Source organism: Papio anubis, chromosome 13, assembly GCF_008728515.1.
Source record: "Papio anubis isolate 15944 chromosome 13, Panubis1.0, whole genome shotgun sequence".
NCBI classification, from domain to species: domain Eukaryota; kingdom Metazoa; phylum Chordata; class Mammalia; order Primates; family Cercopithecidae; genus Papio; species Papio anubis.
Genome location: NC_044988.1, coordinates 72,236,973 through 72,260,346, shown reverse-complemented (window position 1 = coordinate 72,260,346; position 23,374 = coordinate 72,236,973). Strand labels below are relative to the sequence as shown.

The following is a 23,374-nucleotide window of genomic DNA, read 5'->3' as shown; positions in this document are numbered from 1 at the left end:
TATGTGGCAAGATGGATAAACCTTAATGACATTATGCTAAGTAAGTCACAAAAGGACAAATTCTGCATAATTGTACATATATGATGTACCAAAAATAATCAAACTCATGGAATTAGAAAATACAAAGGTACAAAGGCAGTTATTAGGGACCAGGGGAAGGAGAATGTGGGGATGTGGTATAAAGTTACAGTTATTTAAGCTGAATTACTTCTATGGATATGCTCAACAGTATAGTACCTACAGTCAACAATATTGTGTTACATAGTTAACACTTTGTTAAGAGGACAGGTCTCATGTTGGGTTTACCACAAAACAAAAGAAAGCAACAAAAAAACCCAGACATTTTTGAATATGAATATGTCTATTCCTTGATTATAGTGATGGCTTCAGGATGTGTTCACACGCCAAACTCATAAATTAATGTACATTAAATATATTCAGCTTTGTAATGTTAATTTTATGTCAATAAATCTATTTACAAAAAATAAAAAAAGGAATGTTGGCATGTTTTGTTGGATTAAGGGAGAAAAATGGAGTAGTAAGATGGAAAGAAAGTGAAGCAGAAAGATGAAGAAAGATGGGAATAAGATTGAACAATAAGTTAGGGCCAAATTGTAATGGTGTAAATTTGCTTTGAAGAATATTTAAAACTCAAAAGTGATCCCTTTAAGAAGAAATTTTAATGGCTTGATATCAATAAATTAATATAGGTTTTAGTTTTCTTTCTTAACAAGAATTGTGTTGCCCGATGATGGTTTTGTGTTAGCTCAAAAGGGCTACATGTTCATAAAACTGACTTGCTAAACTGCAAACTGTCAAGGAGAGATATGATATAGTGGGAAACACTAGGAAGTAGGGGCCTGAATTCTAGTGTTTGTAGAATCTTTAGATAATCCAAGCAGAAATCAATCTTGTAAAGAGGGAATTCTGGGAATGGTAGCTTACAGTAAGTGAAAAATTTCAAATCTATATAAGAACCAACCCAAATTACAAACATAGAAAAACATAAAATGAAAAGTGTTGAAATCAGGGAATAATGTCACACACATGATTGCAAACTTTGAGCAAGCCTGAGTGTGGTATGCTCTTTAACCCAGCTTTATAATGACAGAACCTACTAGTTCTGACAAAGAAATTGTGTGGTAAAGGAGAACAGATTCCTTCTATACCTTCCATATTGAACTGAAGACCAGGTCCAGGTAGAACCATAGGAAAATTAAATAATTATAACAAAGACTCTTTTAATAATTAAGCAAAACCAATGCCCTTGATAACCATGTGTAGATGACTGTGACTTAGGTCATAGCTCACAGAAACTTAGACACAAATAACTATGGTGAGTAGATGTTTTTAATTGATAATTTCACCAGGTGTTCAATGTGTTCAATTCATAATTAGATCTGTCAAGCAATTTTCATGACAGGAAGATCACCAACTGAAGGAGATGTTTCACTTTTCCAGTGTGATATAATATCCAATCCATCTTCATGGTAGTCCTGGAACACAATCAACACAGAGTCAAATGAGATGCTAAAGCTTCTCCCAGAGGCAGTGATAAAGTAAAGGGCATCTGCCAAATACGAAAGTTTTGAAACTACATGGACTTCAATTATGTCATAAAGTTCTCTTCATAGTTTAAACAAGTTAGAGTTTCTACCAAAACATGAGTACAACTTCCTCAACTGAAGATATTACTTCAGAATCTTAGGTTTCTGCGTGATTAAAAACTAAAAAACTGATCTCATATACCTTTGTTATGGAATAAACTGTCTCCCCTGAAATTTACATGTTGAAGTCTTAACTTCCAGCACCACAGAATGTGACTGGGTAGACAAGGCCTTTAAAGAAGTAATTAAGGTTAAATGAGGTCATTAAGATAGGCCCTAATGCAACATGACTGATCTTACAAGAGATTAGGACACAGATTCACACAGAGGAAAGACCATGTGAAGACAAAAGGAAAACATAGCTATATAGAGGCCAAGTAGAGAGGCTTGAGAAGAAATCAGTCCTGCCAATATCTTGATTTTGGACTTTTAGCCTTCCAGAACAGTGAGAAAATAGCTTATTATTTAAACTACCCCATCTTTGGTTTGTTATTATGTCCGTGCTAGCAAACCAATCTACCCCTAATGCATACATTCTAAGAAAAAGTTACCAACTGTATCTAGGAAAAGTTACAGAGGGTCCAACTGATACTCATTTGTTCTGGGTTTAGGAAAATATATATATTGTGAATATATCAACATGTAGGTTTGTATAAATGGAGGAAATGAAACAGAAGTTTCTGAAGAGATGAGTGATACTTACTAAACATAATTGAAAACCATACTTTATTTCAGATCAATTTACTCAGTAAACCAAATGAGGATCAATTGATTAAAACTCTAATTTGTGTGCAAGTTAAAGAGCCCTTTATGAAATAAATAAGTCTATAAAGTTTCAAACTTTGAACATTCTGTAGATGCCCTTTATTTTGTTTAAATAGGGAAATTTAAACCATAATCGAATGAACTTTAATATTTTCCAAATTTGTAAATATTTTTTTGAATTTAGGGAAAATTGGATGTTACTAGGATATATTCTAATAATTTTCATTTTTAAGCTTTTTTCACAAATGCCACCCACCTTAAACCCTCTTTTGAAATTCCATTCTCCTCTTTATTATCATGCTTAGCCCAATTAACTCCCCATTTCTTCCCCTTAAGTATCATCAAAGCAAAGCCACTCACTCAAATGACTTTTATTGATTGCAGGTATGGGACAGTAGATGAAAACAACATGAAAAAAAAAAAAACCCTTTAAATTACATGCTAAACATCATTGTTCTAAAATTAGATATCTATTACACATAAAGGTAAATTTCTGGTTTTCTTATATCTTTTATTTCTAGGGTAACCTTTCCACTTGTGATAACTTTCTCCAGCAAGAAATGCCAACTATTTTCCTTCCCTTTCAAAAACAAAAAGCTTATGTCCTTATGTCTTATGTAGATGAATTATGTTTTTCTAATGTAAACTTCCATATGTGCAATGCACTGGGACCTTATCTTTCATGTTCAGCCATCCCTTATGCTTCATTAAGTTGCTTTACCTAAGACAAAATATCTTTTCCTAAGAGGAAGTTGTCTTTCCTTCTAAATTACTTGAATGCATATGAAATTTTAACTTTCCTTTCTTGTCTCTCTTTATAAACAATGATTAATGACCAGGTACAACAACAACCTGAAATTAACAGGTAACTTATAGAGATTAAAAAATAGTGGCTCCCCTCACAAACAAATCCTATACTAGAATATAAAATGCTTTAGTGGTAGTAAATAGCAGAAAACAGAACAATGATGGGATAAATGACTTGTGCACACACATATACATATGACAACTACTGAAATTATAATTTATTAAAATCCTATCTTATTCTTCTGTCTAGAAAGAGTAGCAGGCATAGATCTTCCATGGCAATGTGATAGAGAGAAAAACTGCCCCATAGCTTATTCCTTGACCATTGCGCTGAACTTCTGTGGCCAGTGACTGCTGCTTTCCCTGAATCTTATTTAGGCCACTCTGTTTACCCAATAATTTATCACCTTTTTTTTAAGTTGTTCCCAATTAGGTATCCATATCTGATGTATATTATGCTCCATCAGGACTGTTTTTTAGCAATTAGAAAATAACTCATTTTTAAATATACCAGATAGAAAAATTCTGTCTATACCTATATCTGACACATATATGTGTATATGTAGAGATAGGTAATATCAACTATCTATCTAAATCTATATAGATAGATTATTATCTCTTTTTATATTATATATAATTGATACTATGAATTACCAATTATCTATCAAAATCCATATAGATAGATAATTGATCCATATATTCACATATATGTATGTATATATAATTATATATTATATATATATAATTAGGTATGTATATAATTTCCAGATCTGAGCCTTAATGGGAATTAGCAGATGAGATTAGTTTCTGTCTTTCCATCTTATCTGGTTACAGAGGTATTTAGAGTGGAGTAGTGGAATAGATATTTGTATTCTGGTGACAAAATAAGATATGAAACTAGTAGGTTAGATGATACATTGGCAGAGTTTATAACTAGATGTAAGAAAGACATTTTCTAAAAGGCAAAATTTCCTAAAAGATACTTTCTAAAAGGCAATATTAGTCATAGACAAAAATGAGCTACTCTGAAAGGTGGAGTGCTGGTCAAGTAGAGATTCCAAGGAACACTCAAGAGAAATTCTTTAAAGGTGATTTATGTTAAAATTGATTGAAGGAGTCTTATTTTAAATATAATATATATTTTATATATATAATATATTTTTATATATTATATAATATACACAATATATATTTTAATATGTATATTAAATATATATTAAACATATTTGTATATTAAATATATTAAATTATATTAACTATACATTAAATTTAATATATATTATGTTAACTATATATTTATATTTATTTATATTTATGTATTTATATATTTTACATATTTACATATTAGATATTATATATATTTTACATATTTATATATGTAATTAGTTTTTAAGTGTACTTGTGGTTCTCAATCTTGCTATCAATAGAATCATACCCTTACCTTTTTTTTTTTTCCAATCAACAGAAATGTACTTTCAAAGTTTATGGTTTTTATATAAATTTAACTTTTTTTATACCAATGCCAAACTGAACTATACAGTGATTTGTTACTCACATATCCTCTCTGTACATACCCTGAAAATATTTGATTTTGCCTACCATAAAACTGCAAATGTGATGACTATGGCAGCTATTTTATTTTGTATCCAATAATTGAGAAACTATAAAAAATTAGCATGTATAATAACGTTGATAACTATAAAATTGATTATTGAATATATTTAATGCCTGGAGTAGGTTTCTATGTTTGCCAAATAGTTCAGCCTGATAAGAAAACTCAATCATTATTTAGATATTATCACTGGATACTTTCCACAATACTTTTATTCATATTTTACTTTATTTACACAAGCAATTTTATTTTATTATGGATTAGGGCTCAGATTATGCTAAGGGAAGAACTTACATTGGAATCATTTAAAAAAGAAAAACTATAAAAACTGTCATAAACTATATACGAGGCTTAAAATGGAACTATGCTCCCTTAGAAATTATTGGGTGTCTTCAGAGACCATATTCAGTATGTTCAAAACACCAGAATTATTTCATCTGGTATATCTACTAATGAGGTATTGATCCAATGGTTAAAAAATAGAACTGAAGGAACACCATATAAAAATACTAAATGACTGAAAGGAGACCAGGGGTTGTATATATTTGCCTCATATATTTGCCTGCATTAGCGGCAGGGCACAGTGGCTCATGCCTGTAATCCCAGCACTTTGGGAGGCCGAGGTGGGCAGATCACTTGAGGGCAGAGGTTTCAGAACAGCCTGGCCAACATGGTGAAACCACATCTCTAAAAAACAGAACAAAAATGAAACAAATAACAAGTTAGCTGGATGTGGTGATGCATATCTGTAATCCCAGCTACCAGAGAGGCTGAGGCAGGAGAATCACTTGAACATGAAGATGCAGGTTGCAGTAAGCCTGAGATCATGCCACTGCATTCCAGCCAGGGCAACAGAGTGAGACTAGAGGGAAAAAAAAAAAAAAAAAAAAAAAAAAAGGACCCGGGGGCGGGGGCGGGGAATGATCTATGATCTAAGTATTAGTAAGTTATTACTTTGTGATTTAATAAAGATATATGTTGCAAAGATAATGGAATAATGTCATTTTAAAAATTCCTTTTATATTTTTCCTGGACTCTCACTTTTTAAATAGGCCAAACTTTGTATAAAAAATAATGCAAATCACTATAACACTTGCATATAAGTTTAGGATGTTTATGACCCTTAGACTAATACCTTTTTCTCTGGAGGCAAACTTTTCTGTTTATTTCATAAATAAACTTTACTGTATAAACCTACACAGCATTGGTTTTGGATTTTGCCATCTCTTGCAAAATTGAGCCATTTTGAAATTGTATTAATAGTGCCTTATCCTCTTAGCCATCCCTCCCTCCCCCATTTTTCAAAATCGTTTAACTTCACTTGGACCCCATTTTTGTCACTCATGTGGTTTCATCAGGTTTCAAGTACCATTACAGAATGACTGTTACCTTTTCTATAGAAATAACTTAAGTTCCTCAACCTAAAGTACCAAAATTCAATAAGTTACTTAGCCATCAAAGCTATGTGACAATGTTAGATATAAAACATTTTTTATGAAATATAACGATTTCATGTCCCCTAGTACTTGAGAAACCTATGTTTTAAAGTTATTCTAAAAGTTAAGCAAACAGAAGGGGGAAAAAATCCTCAAACAGCTTAATTCACAAAAGAAAATAATGGAGAACAATGCATATTGTCCTCTTGGTGCAAAAATAATAAATAAAATAACAAAAATGCAGTCTTTTATTTGTATGTGTGTACATGCATGTATGTATTCATACATACATATGTTTCAGTGTTAACTGTCACTCTCTCAATGCATATATACCAAGGAAGTCCTTATGTTGGAGGGGTTAGAGAACATTACTAATCATTAGCAGATAATCTTATATATATCTAGTTATTATTTTTTCTAATGGTTTCTAGAATCAATATTCTTAGGTGTACACTAGTATTCTTCCATTTTTCTTTGAGTTTAATGTTTTACATCCTGCTTCTTAGTCCCTTTTTATTATTACATAATGCTTGATCTAGGATTCTAATGCACATTTTTAATTTCCATATTTGTTCAATACAGCACATTCCTGCAAATACAACTAATGTAAATTACTAAGCAATGTGCAATACTTACTGAGCAGACACAAAGTGTATAGAGAGTAGAAACAGTAGTAGCAGGAGAGGCTGATGGTGAGCAATTATGAATAGAACAACTGCCTTCTCAAATTCTGTAGTAGATCTTTAAAAAATAATATAATTTTATGTAATTTTAATGTAACTGTACATTTTTGCAAATAAAGATACATAGGATATGAAGAAACTGAACCTGTGGTGCTAAAGAAAAGTTCTCCCAAATCCACAATTATACTACATAACCACAGTCTAAATGTTGATATCATATGAGATTCATTCAGCTTCAAATTCTAATTTTGCACTATCTGTGCAAATTTATTGTTACTTAAACTTTCTGAGTTTCAGTTAAATGGAGATGTATTAGGATTGTTGTGAGAATTAAGTGATAATATGAGGAAAGTGTTTAGCAAATAGTAGTAAATAAATAGTAGTCATTTTTGCTGCTGCTGTGATTTTAACTTAAAAAATATTTTGTGGATTAAGCATTTGTGAGATAACTTGAATATGATTATAATTATGCAATAATTTTGAATTTTGCCACTGCTTTTATAAGCATTTTCTTGATTATAAAGTAATCTTGTATAAGACTTTTCACTTGGTACACAACCAACTTCGTATATGACTTGTAACTTCTGTGCCCCTTTTCAGTAATTCTTATTTGTTTAAGATTAATTGCATTGATTTCTCATGAAAATAAGTTGGAATAAGTAGACATCAATTAGTGATAATAAAATTATTGCATATTTTTGATGCCACTGAAAATGATATAGGTTATTTTAAATGTTATCTTCTATTTTGCTATATTGATGTGTATATATATACATATACATATATAATGTAATAAATTGAATGTGTATACATATATGTATGTGCGTATATACCTATATGTATGTGTGTACATATATGTATGTATATATAAGCGAGATATATATATATATATATATAGGCTATTACCACAAAGATAAAAGTGTTAGCAAAGATGTGGAGAAACATTTCATGTCTCTCTCATTTGTTGTATCTAAAAATTAAACTCATGGAGGTAGAGGGTAGAAGGATGGTTATCAGAGTCTGGAAAAGGTAGTGGGAAATTGAAGGAGAGATTAGAATAGTTAATGCACAAAAATTAGAAAAAAATGAATAAGACCTACTATTCGATAGCACATTGGAGTGACTATAGTCAACAATAACTTAATTGTACATTTAAAAATAACTATAAGAGTATATTTGTATTGTTTTTAACACAAAGGATAAATGTTTGAAGAGGTGATTACCCCATTCTCCATGATGTAATTATTAACACCCAGTCTTTGATAGTACCACCCCTCTAATCCAAGCACTTGGGGAGGCTGAGGCAGGTGGATTGCTTGAGCCCAGGAATTGGAGACCAGCCTGGGCAACATGGAAAAAATCCATCTCTACAAAATACAAAAATTATCTGGATATGGTGAAGAGCTCTTGTAGTCCCAGCTACTGGGGAGGCTGAGGTGAGAGAATCACCTGAACCTGGGGAGGTTGAGGCTGCAATGAGCCATGATCACACCAATATCTGGAAATATAAAATGTAAGCTGAGAATTACTATTTTCAAGGAGTCAATGCGATGTTCTAGGAGAATTGCATTTTACAGAGAAGGAACAAGTGTAAAGGCTTTATATTGTAAGGTTACATGTGGTAAAATATTTTTAAAAATCCAGTGCAACATGTGCCTGGTAGACAAAAGGAATAGTGTTGTCACATGAGGGCAGACAAATAGTCAGCAGACTGATCATTAATGGATTTATAAGCCAGAGCAAAAGAAAAATTGATGGTAAGTGCGGCATGAGCACACTAGAAAGCTTTGACCAAGGGAGAAACATGATGGTTTCTGTATGGATAATGGGATATGACGTTGTGGAGAGATATGAAGCAGGGGCTTCCCCTTCACATAGAGGGCTTTGGAGTTTTCAAGTAAGAGATAACGGTTGATTGGACTTTTAGTGTGCAGAGGTGGTAGAAATGTAACGAATTATACCAATTCATGTATTTTGTAGGTAGACAGAATAGGACTTACTACTAGTAGGCAGGGTGAAGAAAAAAGAGTAATTAGGGATGACTCACTGATTTTGGATTAAGCTACAGACTGGATACCAGTGTCATTTAATTGATTGGCTAGAACCTGGGGAGAAAGAGGTATTGGTGGAGGGATGTCAACTGTTCTCTTTGGGATTTGTTGATTTTGAGATACCTGGAAGCTGGTCAATTAGATGCCTTAATTAAGTATTTAGATATGGGAATATGGAGCTGAGTAAATAAGTAAATACTAGGTTTAAATATAAGATTCAACAGCATAAGAATGGTATATAAAGTCATTTTTTTCATTTTTATTTTTTATTGGAATAACTGAGAAAACAACATAGATGTAAATGAAGAGGTATTAGAATAAAAGGACACTGCTATTAAATTTAACTACATGAAAGTTCTCGGTGATGGTGTACCTCAGTAGGATATTAAAAGTAGAAGCTCAATTTTTCTGTCATTTTACATTACATTTCAATCTAAAACCTGACTTTTGAATCCTATTGGTGAAAATAATCTTAAGGGCCTTTTTTTAGAGGAAAAAGAGGATTTGAAATGATTTCCTAAATCCTCAGAGAGATGGTAACATTTCCAGAAAAGTTCAGCAATCTGAACACATAATTTTACTATAAGCAGAGGAAGATGATGAGCAGGTTCCTTGAGGGAGGGGGAGGGAACAAAGGGCCAGGATTTGAAGCTCTCTGCCATTATAGCTGACCCAGGCTTACAAGGCGTGATCACCTGGCAGACCCTGAGTTACAATAACCACTGACTCTTAGTAGTTGATGCAAGAGGGACAGGACTTAATGCTGAATGTTAAAGAAAAGCAATTATTCCTTATTGTTCCTTGGAAGCTAGCTCTTGAGAACATACATAATAGGAGACCCTTTCTTTAATGTCCAAGAGAAGCTTTATGTTGCATCCATAGTTTATGTCAGGAAGAATAAAGAGAAGAGAAAATCATTTAGCAAGTTCTGCAACAACATTGAGTGTATTTAAGAAAATGTTAAATCAGAATAAATGAATTGTCATTAATTGAGAAGTTCAAGGATATTGTATTTTGCTTAACATTGCTTTTTATTTTTCCTCAAATAGGACTTACGGGTCACAACAGAGTTTAATAATATAGTTTTAAAGACAGCAAGTTAATTGTTTCTACATCTAAATAAATATTATGTATATATTCTTACTCTGTTACACTCTGTTAAATTCTGGTTAATTTAGTTTTGTGAAGTATTTAGCCATTTATCAAGTAGCTCTTTCATATGCCTCATTTAAATTTGTTCTTGTCAGTAATAGACAATTTTGATTTTCATCCTTCTTTCAGTCAAAATAAATTGGTTGCTATTTTCTGTTTTAAAACTTTGGATGCTTAATTGGTAATAATATCATCTATCATAAGCTAGTAACCTCTCTCTAATGAGAGACTTCCTTAACCTTTCCATGGACACTTTTTAAAGCTTTATTTATTTGGTTGTCTCTCCATGTTTTTCGAATATTTCTTGAAATGAGAAAGTCCAAACTTCATAAAATTCTAAAAGAAATGTAATCAGAAAACTAGAGATAATATAAGAATAGTGTCAATTTGAACCTTTACATTGGTTTGATTTTTATTATTTCAAATTTATTTATTTTAATTTGATCAGTAAAAGCATATTTATCATGTACAAAATGATGTCATGAAGCGTGTATACATTGTGGAATCCTGAAATCTTGCTAATTGACATAAGCATCATCTCACATGGTTATCATTTATGCAATGAAAGCACAACGTTCATTCTCTTAGCATTTTTCAAGAATACAATATATTGTCATTAACTATAGTCACCACGCTGTACAATAGATCTTTTGAACTTATTCCTCTTATCTAGTTATAATTTGGTTCAATTATTATTACGTCTCCTATGTACGCACAAAAATGAAAAAGACAAGAATTAATTCAATCTGGCTTAAAATAAAAGAAAACTGACTTACCAAGTGTGTTTCTTTTGGGTTGGAAGTGGGACATCCAACAACCATAAACATGATTGTGGTTGTTTAAACTTCAGGAAGAAAGATGTAGGCTCATCAGGCGGTAATACATTTTTTTTCTTTTCTTTTACTTTTTTTTTTTTTTTTTTTTTTTTTAAAGGAATGCTACATTTACTTGAGAGCAGACTTTCTACAAGCTGTTTAACTTCATTTCATGGCTCCTATATTTCTTTAAATCTGTGGATGGAGCTTGAGATTATTTTAAATTTATAGATACAACATCTGTCTCCTTGGATTTTTTAAGCCTTCATTAAACTGTGTGTGTGTCTCCATAGATTTAATGTCATTATCTTCAACATCCTTATCTGAATATTCTTTAAATCTTTCTAGAGATCATTCATTGAATCCTTCACATCCCCAAATTTAAGTATATATATTCTTCAAGTCTTTCAATGGATTCCCCCTTAATTTTTCTTGACATCTTTCTTATACATTTTTATAAATCTCTTCTGAGTTCTCCTTTGTATCCTTCTTTACTGCCTTTTAAAAATTATTTAATTCTTTGAACCCTCTTGTTTTCTCACAAATTCAGTTGCAGACTACCATTATTGTTTCATCAGATACGCTTTTGAATTATTCTTGCAGTGCGAATTCTAATCCAAGGCCTACTTGCCCTTCTTCTTTGCATCCTTCTTTGCATCCTTCTTTTCATCTTTCTTTGCATCCTTCTTTGCATCTTTCTTTTCATCCTTCTTTGACTCAGCAGATTCTTTGTCAGTAACTTTCTTGGCATCTTTCTTGGCATCCTTCTTAGACTCTTTCTTGACATCATCCTTTGAGTCACTGTCCGTACTACTGGGCTTCTTATCTTTCTTACCTTTTTTACTCTCCTTTGCATCTTTCTTGGAATCCTTCTTGGCCTCCTTCGATTCTTCACCTTTGTTTGCATCTTTTTTTCCGTCCTCATCCTTTTTTTCATCTGCTTTTACAGCTTCTAATTCTGTGCCTGAATCCTTGCCCTTCTTTGAATCCTTTTTGCCTTTTTTGCTATCTTTCTTTGTACCTCCTTTTTCATCTTCAGATTCTGTTGCTGAGTCTTTGCCTTTCTTTGAATCCTTTTTATCTTTTGTGCTATCTTTCTTTGCACCTCCTTTTTCATCTTCAGATTCTGTAGCTGAGTCTTTGCCCTTCTCTGCAGCCTTTTTACCCTTTTTGCTATCTTTCTTTGCAACTAGCTTTTCATCTTTTCCTTTCTCTTCATCCTTGCCTTCCTTTGAATCTTTTTTTCCTTGTTTTAATTCTGATTCTGAATCTGTTGTGCCCTTCTGTGTTGTCTTGTCTTCACCTTTTTTACCAATCTCTGGGGATAAATATTTAAATATTTCTTAAAATGAGAAAATCCAAACTTGATAAAATTCTAATAGAAACCTAATCAGAAAATTACAAAGATAATACAAAAACAGTAAGTTCTCTCCACCTGTGGCTTTAGAATCCACCTTGGCAGCATGAGTTGGTTTGAGAGGCTGCCTCCTGGCAGCTAAATAAACGGATGGTCTCTCAGAAATTCTCATTAAAGAACGGTACATCCATAATGGTTGTCTATGACCTCCTCTAAATTGTTCTTCATCAATTATCTGAAAGATTGGTTACAATAATGATGAACAACTTGTGGGTGAATAACACAGTTTTTATTAGCATATCCCAAATATATTTTAACTTCAACCGTAAAAAGATTTTAGCTTTTGTTAAAAAATGGGGAAGTTTGAGATTTCATCCTTTATTTTATTTTTTAAAAAATTTTCATCCCTTTTTTAAACTAGTTAATAATCATGCCTCATTTGGAGCTTACTTTCAGATTATAGGATCTTCATAGTCCCTCAGGATTTTAGGTTCTAATTGGTAGACTCATGGTGTATCTTCACAATCATAGGAGGCTTTTTAAACTCTATGTTCTTGAGAATTCTTGGAGTATCTTGCCCACCTTCTATTTCTAGGTATATCAGAAACTATTCTCTAATATCTAATAGTTTCAGGTTGAGACATATGTTAGTCTGTTTTTATTTTCAGAGTCTCTGGAATTTAGAATGCTACTCATGGATAAAGATAAAAGCCTGAAACTCCTATTGCTTGGCAGACACAAATTGAGTATCATCAGATTGGTAACTGAAATAATGAACTCTATAACAGGGAATGTTAATTTGAGAGAAATTGTGCATTTTGTTTTCAGCTTCAAATTAAATATGTACAAAACTCAATGGCAAAAATAGCTAATCTTTGTACAAATATTAACAAAAATGGGGAAAAAAACTCAGTAAGGAAAAAATGAACAAGAACTTTGTTCACAATTAGTGGGTTACGTTTTTAAAAATAAACAAGTTAATGATACATTTATTTTGTGAAAACTTTTCTTTGAACATATGCAAATCCCATGTTGACTCCAGAAACATTGGGAAATATTTACTTTCCAATACTCTGAATCCTGAATTCCATATTACGTAATTGAGAAAGCATTAAAGGTATAATGTAATCCCATGACTCAAATGAGGGGTTTCTCCAGCTGTAGAACATTTCCTGAATGTTCATACTAACTCTAATATCAGGAACTCCATATTTTTGTGCTTCTTGGAAACAATTTTTATAATATGGGGTTGCTGAAAAAATAGTTAATGTGAAATAAAGGGGGCAACTGTATACAGTAAAATGCAAATAAAACATATCTACTTTCTTTAAGTGGTAGATGTTGAATCACCTCTAACTGTGCTGTTCAATAGGGCATTTCATAGCCACATGTGAATTTACTTTAATTCAATGTGATTTAAATGTAAAATTCAATTCCTCATTTCAAGGAATTGAATGAGCCTCATTTCAAGTATTTAACAACCTCATTGGACTCAGATAAATATTCCCATCATTGCAGAAACTTGTTGGTCAGCTTTGATCTATAACACATACAACTATACACGATTTCACAAGCTTACTACTCAGTGATTACTTAAGACTAATTATAATTACTTACTGTGGTTATAATTATTACTAAGTTATTACTTTTACCGATAATTATATAATCTTTCCAATGCTTACAGGAACCGTATTGTCCCGTATTTGAGAAGGTTTTGATCTCCTTTTGGTTCCTGGCCGTTGTGGTTTGGGAAATAACAGGGCAAAGTGTTGCTGATTCCATGATTTTTTGCTTAATTCACTGACTAAAATAAGGAAGACAAAACACACATTTTGGAGTGAATAGAATTTCATCAGAGCTGAAATGGCATTACGTGCAACATATATCATGTAAATGAATAAACAAGTGATTCAAATTATGACTTCATTTGTTTGGTAATATTTGCAATTTTCTGTTATCAATATGAGGAAATAAACATTGATTTTTCTATTTTGAGCAGTTTCACAGATAACTGTGTTAAGTAGTCATTGCAAAACTAACATAGCTATAATATAAATGGAAAGATTCAGTTTTACTGCTTCCTTTTAAATCTGTCTCTTCCAGTCCAGGTATTTGCTTTATGCTTTATGCTTTTCGTTAGCATAATAACAGAAAATAAGTTAACTGCTTCTCTAGCTCCCACAGTACTTAGCACAATGGCGGCATAAATAGTCAGTAAATATATGATTTAATCTAAGTGCTAAGGCTTAAGATCCCCTTAATTAGTAGTAACTTTCCAAAGTACAGGAGTAAATGCGGCCGGGCACGGTGGCTCACGCCTGTAATCCCAGCACTTTGGGAGGTTGAGGCGGGCGGACCACGAGGTCAGGAGACCGAGACCATCCTGGCTAACACGGTGAAACCCCGTCTCTACTAACAATACAAAAAATTAGCTGCATGGTGGCGGGCGCCTGTAGTCCCAACTACTCGGGAGGCTGAGGCAGGAGAATGGCATGAACTTGGGAGGCGGAGCTTGCAGTGACCCGAGATCATGCCACTGCGCTCCAGCCTGGGCGAAAGAGTGAGACTCCGTGTCCAGGAAAAAAAAAAAAAAAAAAAATAGAGTAAATTCCATACACCCAAGAATGACATTTTATAGGTAACATATTTTGTAATGGAAATTGACAAAAAGTCACAGAATGGTGACTGGGTGAGTGAAGTAATCTGGAAACTATAATAGAAATGATTAAAGATATTTAATTTACCAATGAGACCAAGGAGAGATTTCATCATTGTATTTAGATACATGCAGCATTAATGTGTGGAAATAATAGACATTTCTATGAGTTTTCTAAAGAAAATAGGAACAATGGGAAAAATGTACAGAAGAAAATTATATTTAAACTCAATATCTGAGGGGAAAGTACTTGATATTTGAAGTTATTCAAAATCAAATGCCTTTGCCTTGTCTATTAAAGAAATTTGGGGCCAATTATAAGCTGGATGTAATCTATCAGGAATGTTGTAGAAGAAATTCCTGACTTACAGGAAATTTCTAAATAACAAGAAGTTATTTATCCAATTTCTACATTGCTTTTCAACTGTAAGATTATCTGATTGTATGAATTCTAACATGTAACTATTTCTGGCTTTCATATACTGAACATATTTACTTAAACTTCTTTGGATTCAAAACAAAGCAAAATATATGTAAAAGGTGTTCACTGTGCCTATAAGAAAGGTAATTATCAATTTTATTTCATGGCAATGTTTGCTTCATCACTTTGAATGGAGGATAATACCATAAAATTAAGCACACATGTTTTGCAATACATATTGAATGCTTTCTTACCTGGAATGTAATTATCATATGGCCCAAAGTTTACTCTTTGGCTATTAAAATAAAAAAGAAAGGTTTTAGTTAATTTATATAAAATCACTGTTTTAAATTGTCATTAATATACTTCGGTACTTGCAACCAACAACTAGAGAACTATTTTACAATCTCAGATATCTTTTGTTATATAAGATTACTTCATCTCCAGGATAATAGAGATAAGCAAATGTGTTTTCAAACTACAACAGTACTAAATAATGGTTGGTCAAACAAACTATATATACACATATGGATCACAAATATATGTGTGTGTATTTTCAGATGTACACTTTGTTTATATATGTGTGTGTGTGTAAACAAATTGCACATCTGAAAATATACATTTTAAAAAAATTACAAAAACACAGTTGAATTATTTTTCCCAGTTCATGCTCCAAATTCTCTTGCAATTGAATTTGAAAAAAGGTATCACTTTGTAAACCCTATGCTTACGTAAAAGCATATCCTCAAAATATTCTCAAAACTTCACCAAATCCAAATTATTAAATGGCATATGTGTGCACCCATGAATTTGTGTGTGCATGTGTATATGTCAGTGTGCATAAGGAATTTTATTACTTTTAAAAGAAAATCTGAAAAAAAACCATATTGCAAATTGTTTTCCATTTATAGGTTCCCATTTGTTTTATTACTAGCTAAACATGGTTGTTCCCATGAAGGAGTGTTTTACAATCCAATTTTTATTTATTAGTGATGAAGACAAATCCTAAGATCTATTAGAGAAATATTACTTTACATTGTTTCATTATATTTTGGATACAGAGCCATGGTTGGTCATGAGTGAGTTTGAGGCTTATGTGCTCATACACAAACACATGTGGTGTTTATTTCACAGTGTGTAAAACTTAAGGTTTACGCATAGAAAAGCAGTGTTTTGATACCTTGACTAAAGAATGAAGCTAGCAGCATAAAACGTGGCACATTTTTTCATGCTATAAAATTTTGTATTAGCTGAATAATATTTAATATGTTTTCACCAACAAGTTATCTAACCTATCATCTTAAACTGAGTACATGCAACTAAATTACTTGCCCCACCATATCTGAATCTCTAAATTCAGATCCAGTCAAAGTACATTTATATACTACTGAAGAAATGTTGATGTCCAACGATGATTATGAACTAACTGCATTATTCCAAAAGCTCTCAAAGAGGAAAGATTTCAAGTTCATGAAACATTTCTAAAACTGAGATTTTCAAAACAGTACATTAGAATGATCTGTTAATTTCTTCTTTAATTTCTAGGACATATTCTTTAATCACCGAGCAATTGAATTTGAAATCAATAATAAAATTATCTAGAAAATATATAAACATTTGAAAAATAAACAGCTCCTTTTAAAGAATCAGTGGTCCAAAAGGACCACAATGAAAACCTATTTAAAAAGAAGCAACTTAACAATAAGATAATATATGAAAATTATAGAATACTGCTTAAAAGTTCATAGATAATAACTTACAGTTTTAATATATTATAAAAAATGTTTAAAATCAATGTTTTAAATCTCTCCATTGAAACTAGGAAAATAGTATAAGAAAAGAAGTAGAGGAGGACTAAGTATGTTCCAACTCATTTTTGAGGCTAATATAAATAACCCAAATCCTTTTGAGGTCAATACTAAAAATGCATATTACAGATGAATATCCCTCATTAATATGGGCACATAATTTCTTAAAATTTAAAAACTCATACTGACAAACATATAAAATTGCTAATACATCATGATCATCTGGTTTACTTTCCAGAATATGAGGTCGGTTTAACCTAAAATCAACCAATGCAATCATTCCAATTGACAAAATAAGTAAAAAAAAAAAAATCACCTGATCATTTCAGTATGTGCAGAATAATTTTTGAAAGAAAGTAGTTATATGCATTCATAATTTAAAATTCTGAGAAAACTAGCAGTAGAGAACATAGTCCACAGATGGATAGAATACATCTAGATAATGCCTATTTTTAAAATCAAACTTAATGGAGGAATATTGACTGTCTTTCCTTAAAAATCAAAAATAAGGCAAAGATAAAGCTACTATATATATTCATTTAAATCCAGATTGTATTTTGTTTCATAAAATAATGAAAGCACTAAAATTGAAAAGGAAGAAGTGAAATTGTCTTTAATTGTAGGGGTCACAATTGGGTAAATATGATATCCAGTGGCATCTATAATAATCATTGTTAAAGCTGCCAATCAAATGTAATAAGTTTATATGATACAGAGTTTAATGAATTATACTTGTTTAATGATTATATGATAAATACTTTAAATGAAGTATATTTCTATATACCAGGAAAATTAGATAAAATTCAGGAAAATTAATTAAAACTTGAAATAACACAAAAGCAAATTATACAGAAACAAGTTATTAAAATACATATAAAAGCTGCATAAGTGAACTAAAACTTTTCCTCTAGGAAATAAAGAAAAGGAGGAAAACAAAAGTAAAAGTCCACAGAAAGACATAGACAAAAATGTTCATAGCAATTTTATTCACAATACCCTCAAACTAAAAGGTGTCCATCAATGAAGGAATGGATAAACTAAGTGTGCTATATAAATGTAATGGAATACTTCTCAGCAATCTAAAGGGATCAATTACTTATATGTGCAATATGGAAACTTTAATGAATACAAAGAAATATTATATTGAAAGAAAAGGTCCAGAAATACCAGCACATATACAGTACAATTTTATTTTATTCATTTCAAAAATAAGCAAGACTCTGTGTGGTAACTGGACGGCCATTGGTTGGAGAAAAGCAAGTTGGATTGACTGGAATCCGTCATAATGTATCTTTTTTGTGTGATCAACGTTTTCTATATATTTCTTAGTGTTTATGAGTTTAGAATTAGTGATAGTTCAATAAATTTTAACCTCTTGCATTTTTAGTGAGATTCATTTATAAGAACCAAAACAGCAATAAACCAAATACTCTTGCCCCTACTCACTATGTAAATGTGTGTGATAAGCAATTAGAGCAATTTGATCTTCTGGATTTGATAGCATTTTCCCACTCTTTCTTTAAGTCTGGCTGTGCTGGTGAGAGCATCTCTTTCCTTCCGTCTCTGGTATAGTCAAGTAATTATCTAGGTCAGGGTGCATTTGCATTCAATTTTTGACATTCTTATTGAAAAACCCCAACAGACTGTCATATTAAAAAATAAACTGTTAGTGTATCCCTTATTTTATTTTTTATTTTGAGATATTTTATATGAATGTAAATGTATTTTCACAATTTTAAATTAAATCCCTAAGATCTAATTTAATGACTTAACCTACGAAGAGGGAAAAATGTGATTATTAAGTCAAAAGGTTATTGCTGTTGTTTAATAGGACTAATGCTTAAATTAAAGTGTCTGGATGTATACAAGGAAACATAGTAATTAGTGCCTCATATTTACCAAGATTAAATGGAATGTAGAAACTAAAATTCCACCTTCATTTTAAGCTTATATATTCAATCGCTTCAAAATCATTTTCAGTAACTGCGTGTTCTGAGGTAAAGAAGGTTTCCCATTGTCAACCATGTAGAATATAATGTATTTGCAACTTAGAAAACTAGGATTAAGTTTTCTTAAATAAAAAATAGAGGTGCAAGAGACGTGGGGGACTTTATTTCTTAAGAGAAAAATCTATTTCTGTTCTACCAGTATAAAAAAAGGGTTTTTTTTTTTTTTAAAGGGGTAAACATTTAACCAAGTTTATTTTTCTGAGTATTTTTCCTTTTAGTCTGAATTACATTTTAATCTAAATACAAAATACACCCATCTTTACTCTTGCCTGTAACTGTATCTCTGCTTAGATGTGTTTTTAAAATGCATAGTGGATTCAAAGTCAAAGTATTTAAATGTTATATCTCCCCCAGTTACATGTGAGTTGTTCATAGACCTCCTGTTTGTATGCATATTGCCAGATATCTTGCCAGTAGACTAGATTTTTGGAATCTGCATCAGCTGCAGGCAAAAGGAGACCATAAAAGACATGGTAGAAAGCTTTCTAGGAACTGACTGCAACCTGAGCCACTCTTGTATTTGCTAGAGGAGTCTCTGTGTAAAGGCAAGGTCAACTGCCCTAGGATTATTGTCTTGCTGAGGAATGGCTCTGTGTGTAGTAAAATTCTCTATCATTCTCTAGCATTTTCTGAAGCAGTATTTCTTAGCATGGGTTTATTTGAACTCCTCACCCAGAGAACATTTTGCAATATCTGAAGACATTTTAGTTGTCACAGTTGTCTGTTTGTATGTGTGTGTGATGATACTGGCATCTAGTTGGTAGAGACCAAGGATACTGGTAAACATATTATAATGTATCTTACTATGGACAGAATGCTGGATCTCCCCTACCCCCAGGACCCTCTAATCCTTTCTTCCAACAAAAAGTGTTCTAGACTACAATGTGAGTAGTGCCAAGATTGATAAACCCTTCTCTACATCAAGGTGAATCTCTAGACCCGGATAGGAAGAGATGAGTTTAGTAATGCTACTCAATAGAGAGAAAAATGTAAAATACGCATTAGATATGAGATCAGGAAGCTAATATTGGAATTTTAAATGTTCATATTTTTAGATACCCTATCTCACATCAAATATTTGTGATATCCTCTCCTACTTGTTTCAGAAATCTTAGTTCTATTCAACTTTAGAAACGGGCTGAGTTGACTAACACAACCTAAATTTGAGGCCAAGGCTAGAAGAGATGAAACTGTTAAATGGTGTAGCTCAGGTATGGATAGAGCAAAGGTATTAGAGAAGGAATAAGTGGGAAGGGAAAAACTGAGTTCAAACAGAAAAATTTTCTTTATCAGATACAAGTTGATAGCCATAGGCACAGAAATGTTAAGTCCAAAACTAAGGCTCTGCCATTCTTAGAAGAATTTAGTGAAAAGACAAATGGAGCTGAAAATTAATTTTCTGCATCTTAAATTTTGTGTGTTAAATGAATTGGGAGCTGTCACTTGAACCCAAAGAAACATGCTAATTTGTTATTAAGATTTTTTATGTGTGCTTTTGTGGTTAATGGTGATGCCATTTGATTATGAATTCTATCAGTTTCCTCCTACAGAAACAAGAATGTTTTGGGATTACACTAGAATAGCAGGATAAAAAATAGCCATAAGACCTAAAAGAGGTTTTTAACCATTGTGGTCAAGTTCTCCGAAAGCTATTTGATGCTCATGATAACAATAATAGCATAGATATTTTACAGTGCTTATATATTTTAAAGTAATTAAAATACAGTGTATATTTTAAAGTAATTAAAATATAGTGTAATTCTGCCATATTAGGTGCCAGAACACGGATTACTGCATAGTAGGCATCAAGTTACTCAGCTTCTAAAGTAAGTAATCATGACAAATGCATTTAAACCTTTACCAAAAATTATACTTTAATGATTGTTTTATACAAAGTAGGCACCAGCATCTATGGAAAGTCAATTTATTTTCAAAATTCATGTTTTATCTTTCCTTTAACAATACTGCTAAATGAAGGCCCACCCATACTTTATATTGCAAAACTCCATTCCTTCACCTTTGTTGCATGTCCTCTGTAAAAAGGTTTACAGAATTGAAATGTGTTCTTTACCTACCTTATTTTGACACAGAATAAATTAAGCGTAAGTAAGCTACTGTCATATAATTTACTTCTCATGTGTGGATTATCTGCTTTACATTACAAAATACATTCACATACTCAATATTTTGCAAGAGGGATACAATTAGTATTCAGCTAGTCGTATTTGGATAGAGCTGTCTCATTTTTACTAAAGGTTAATATTGTGATATATGCCTCCTCTAAAATTCAGTCACATTCCTCAGTCACTATTACATACACAAAAATTATTCAAAGAAATTTCCAAGGGGTTCCCTGACTGAAAATCATGAATTATTTTATTTTATATCACCCAAAATGCAATGTGACAAAAAATCAAGTAAGACTAACAGTAAAAAAACAAAAAAGACTTACTCAAAGCCAGGTATCTATTTTACTGAAATGCATGCACTAACGATATCTTAAATTAAAAAAAAAAAAATCTGTTATGTCGCTTGAGAATCTTTGTCTGCTTAAACACATTATCTTTTGCTTATGAATGGCACAATAATAATATAATTAACGTCTCTTCACACTGAATAAATTAAATGTAAAGCTAACGAGTATTTCAGTTATTTTAAAACATAAAATGTGACTTACAATCTTGGGAGAGACATTTTCCCCACCTATGACTTGCCAGGACTTAAGTATTGTAAGTTCAAACTGGTGATGTTGAAAGGTGACATCATAAAGAAGCCAAGAGCACTTGGAATTAAAGGAGTAAAACAAAAGGAGACACCTGTGTTTTATGTTCTCTAAAATTCTAAGATTAATATTTACTTTCACTTATTATTACTGACTAAATCTAGCTAGGGGTTTTAAAAGTAATCAATTGATTTTACACTTTAATAAAATATTTGTTTTTTTTTTTTTTCATGTAGTTGTAACTTATTGACTGATAGGGAAAAAAGGTAAGTCTAATCATTTATCTGTGAGAATCAGCTGCAATCCTGAATTCCATTTTATTCCTGTAACTTTTGTTAAATCATTTGTAAAACTTTACATGTCTTTCTCTCATTTTAAACTTATTGTTTGCTCATACACAAAATATTTTAAACAAAGCTATATGCTTTTTTAAACTTATAAACATATTGATATATCTGAGATAGTACATTTTTATTAAATTCACGATCTTACCCCATTAGTAAACGAATACTAGTACTATATAGAGGGGCATTTAAACATGTTGCTCTTGTTTAGCTCTTTTTAAAACGTCTTCACTATTTTTTGTCTTAAAGAAATAATTTTGTTAAATATCAGCTACTATAAAAGGTAAACTACAAAAATATTAGTAGTTTGACTGAAAGTTTCTAACCGATCTTACACAATGATAAATTATAGAGGCACTAGAACTGGGATGGGAGCCTTCCATAATTTGGATTTCTATGATCTGATTATTTCACTATCTGACTTAAGGAGAATATCGACGGAAGTTTTCCTGAAAAGTGATGGTTTAATAAGCAAAGTATAATTTCTAATTTTATAATATTTTGTTGAGCATTTTATAGTCTATAGTGGCTTATACAAATATTAATATCTAATGCATTTACTCTATCATCATACATTAAAATCTAAATCATGACTGGGCAACCAGCAATACTTGTCTTCTGTGTTATCATCCCTTTAATTAATCTCTTATTGTCTTTCTTAATTAAATGTGTATGATCTAGTAATATCTTAGAGAGCCAATGATATTTTTATAATGAGCATGTGTCAGTCTTCTATTACTACATAACAAATTATTACAGATTTAGTGAAATAAAGCAATACTCATTTTTAATCTCATAATTTTATAATTCAAAAGCTTACAGGTTTAACTAGGTCCTCTGCTTAGGGTCTCACGAGACTGAAATCAAATTGTCAGCTGAACTATGTCTTACCTGGAGACTCAAAGAAGGAATCAGTGTCTAAGCACATTTCAACCGGTGGAATTTAATTCTCTGTGGCTGTAGTTCTGATATCTCTGTTTTCTTCCTGCTGTTAGCTATGAGTTGCTTTCTGCTCTTAGAAACTGCCTAAATTCCTTCTCAAATACCGCCCCCTACATCTTCAAACCTGAAATATTTCATAGAGTCTTTATAGTTAAATCAGTCTTATCTTTTTTCAGCCTTCCTAACC

General features: G+C 31.7%; 1 protein-coding gene across 3 annotated transcripts; it reads right to left on the bottom strand.

Annotated features, from left to right (window-relative positions):
- Positions 1-1,332: 1,332 nt before the first annotated feature.
- On the bottom strand, positions 1,333-21,939 carry CYLC2 (cylicin 2). Of its 3 annotated transcripts, XM_031654363.1 has the most exons (8): positions 21,857-21,939; positions 15,617-15,657; positions 13,968-14,089; positions 12,364-12,520; positions 10,890-12,246; positions 6,864-6,968; positions 2,733-2,740; positions 1,333-1,496 (listed from the first exon to the last, which is right to left on the bottom strand). In XM_031654363.1, exons 1-5 carry the CDS (start codon positions 21,871-21,873, stop codon positions 11,552-11,554), a joined length of 1,032 nt encoding a protein of 343 aa, XP_031510223.1. In that variant the 5' UTR covers positions 21,874-21,939; the 3' UTR covers positions 1,333-1,496; positions 2,733-2,740; positions 6,864-6,968; positions 10,890-11,551. The 3 variants fall into 3 exon arrangements, with proteins under 3 accessions (XP_031510223.1, XP_009186654.2, XP_009186655.2); XM_009188390.3 differs by lacking the exon at positions 2,733-2,740; XM_009188391.3 differs by lacking the exons at positions 2,733-2,740; positions 6,864-6,968.
- Between the last annotated feature and the right edge of the window lie 1,435 nt (positions 21,940-23,374).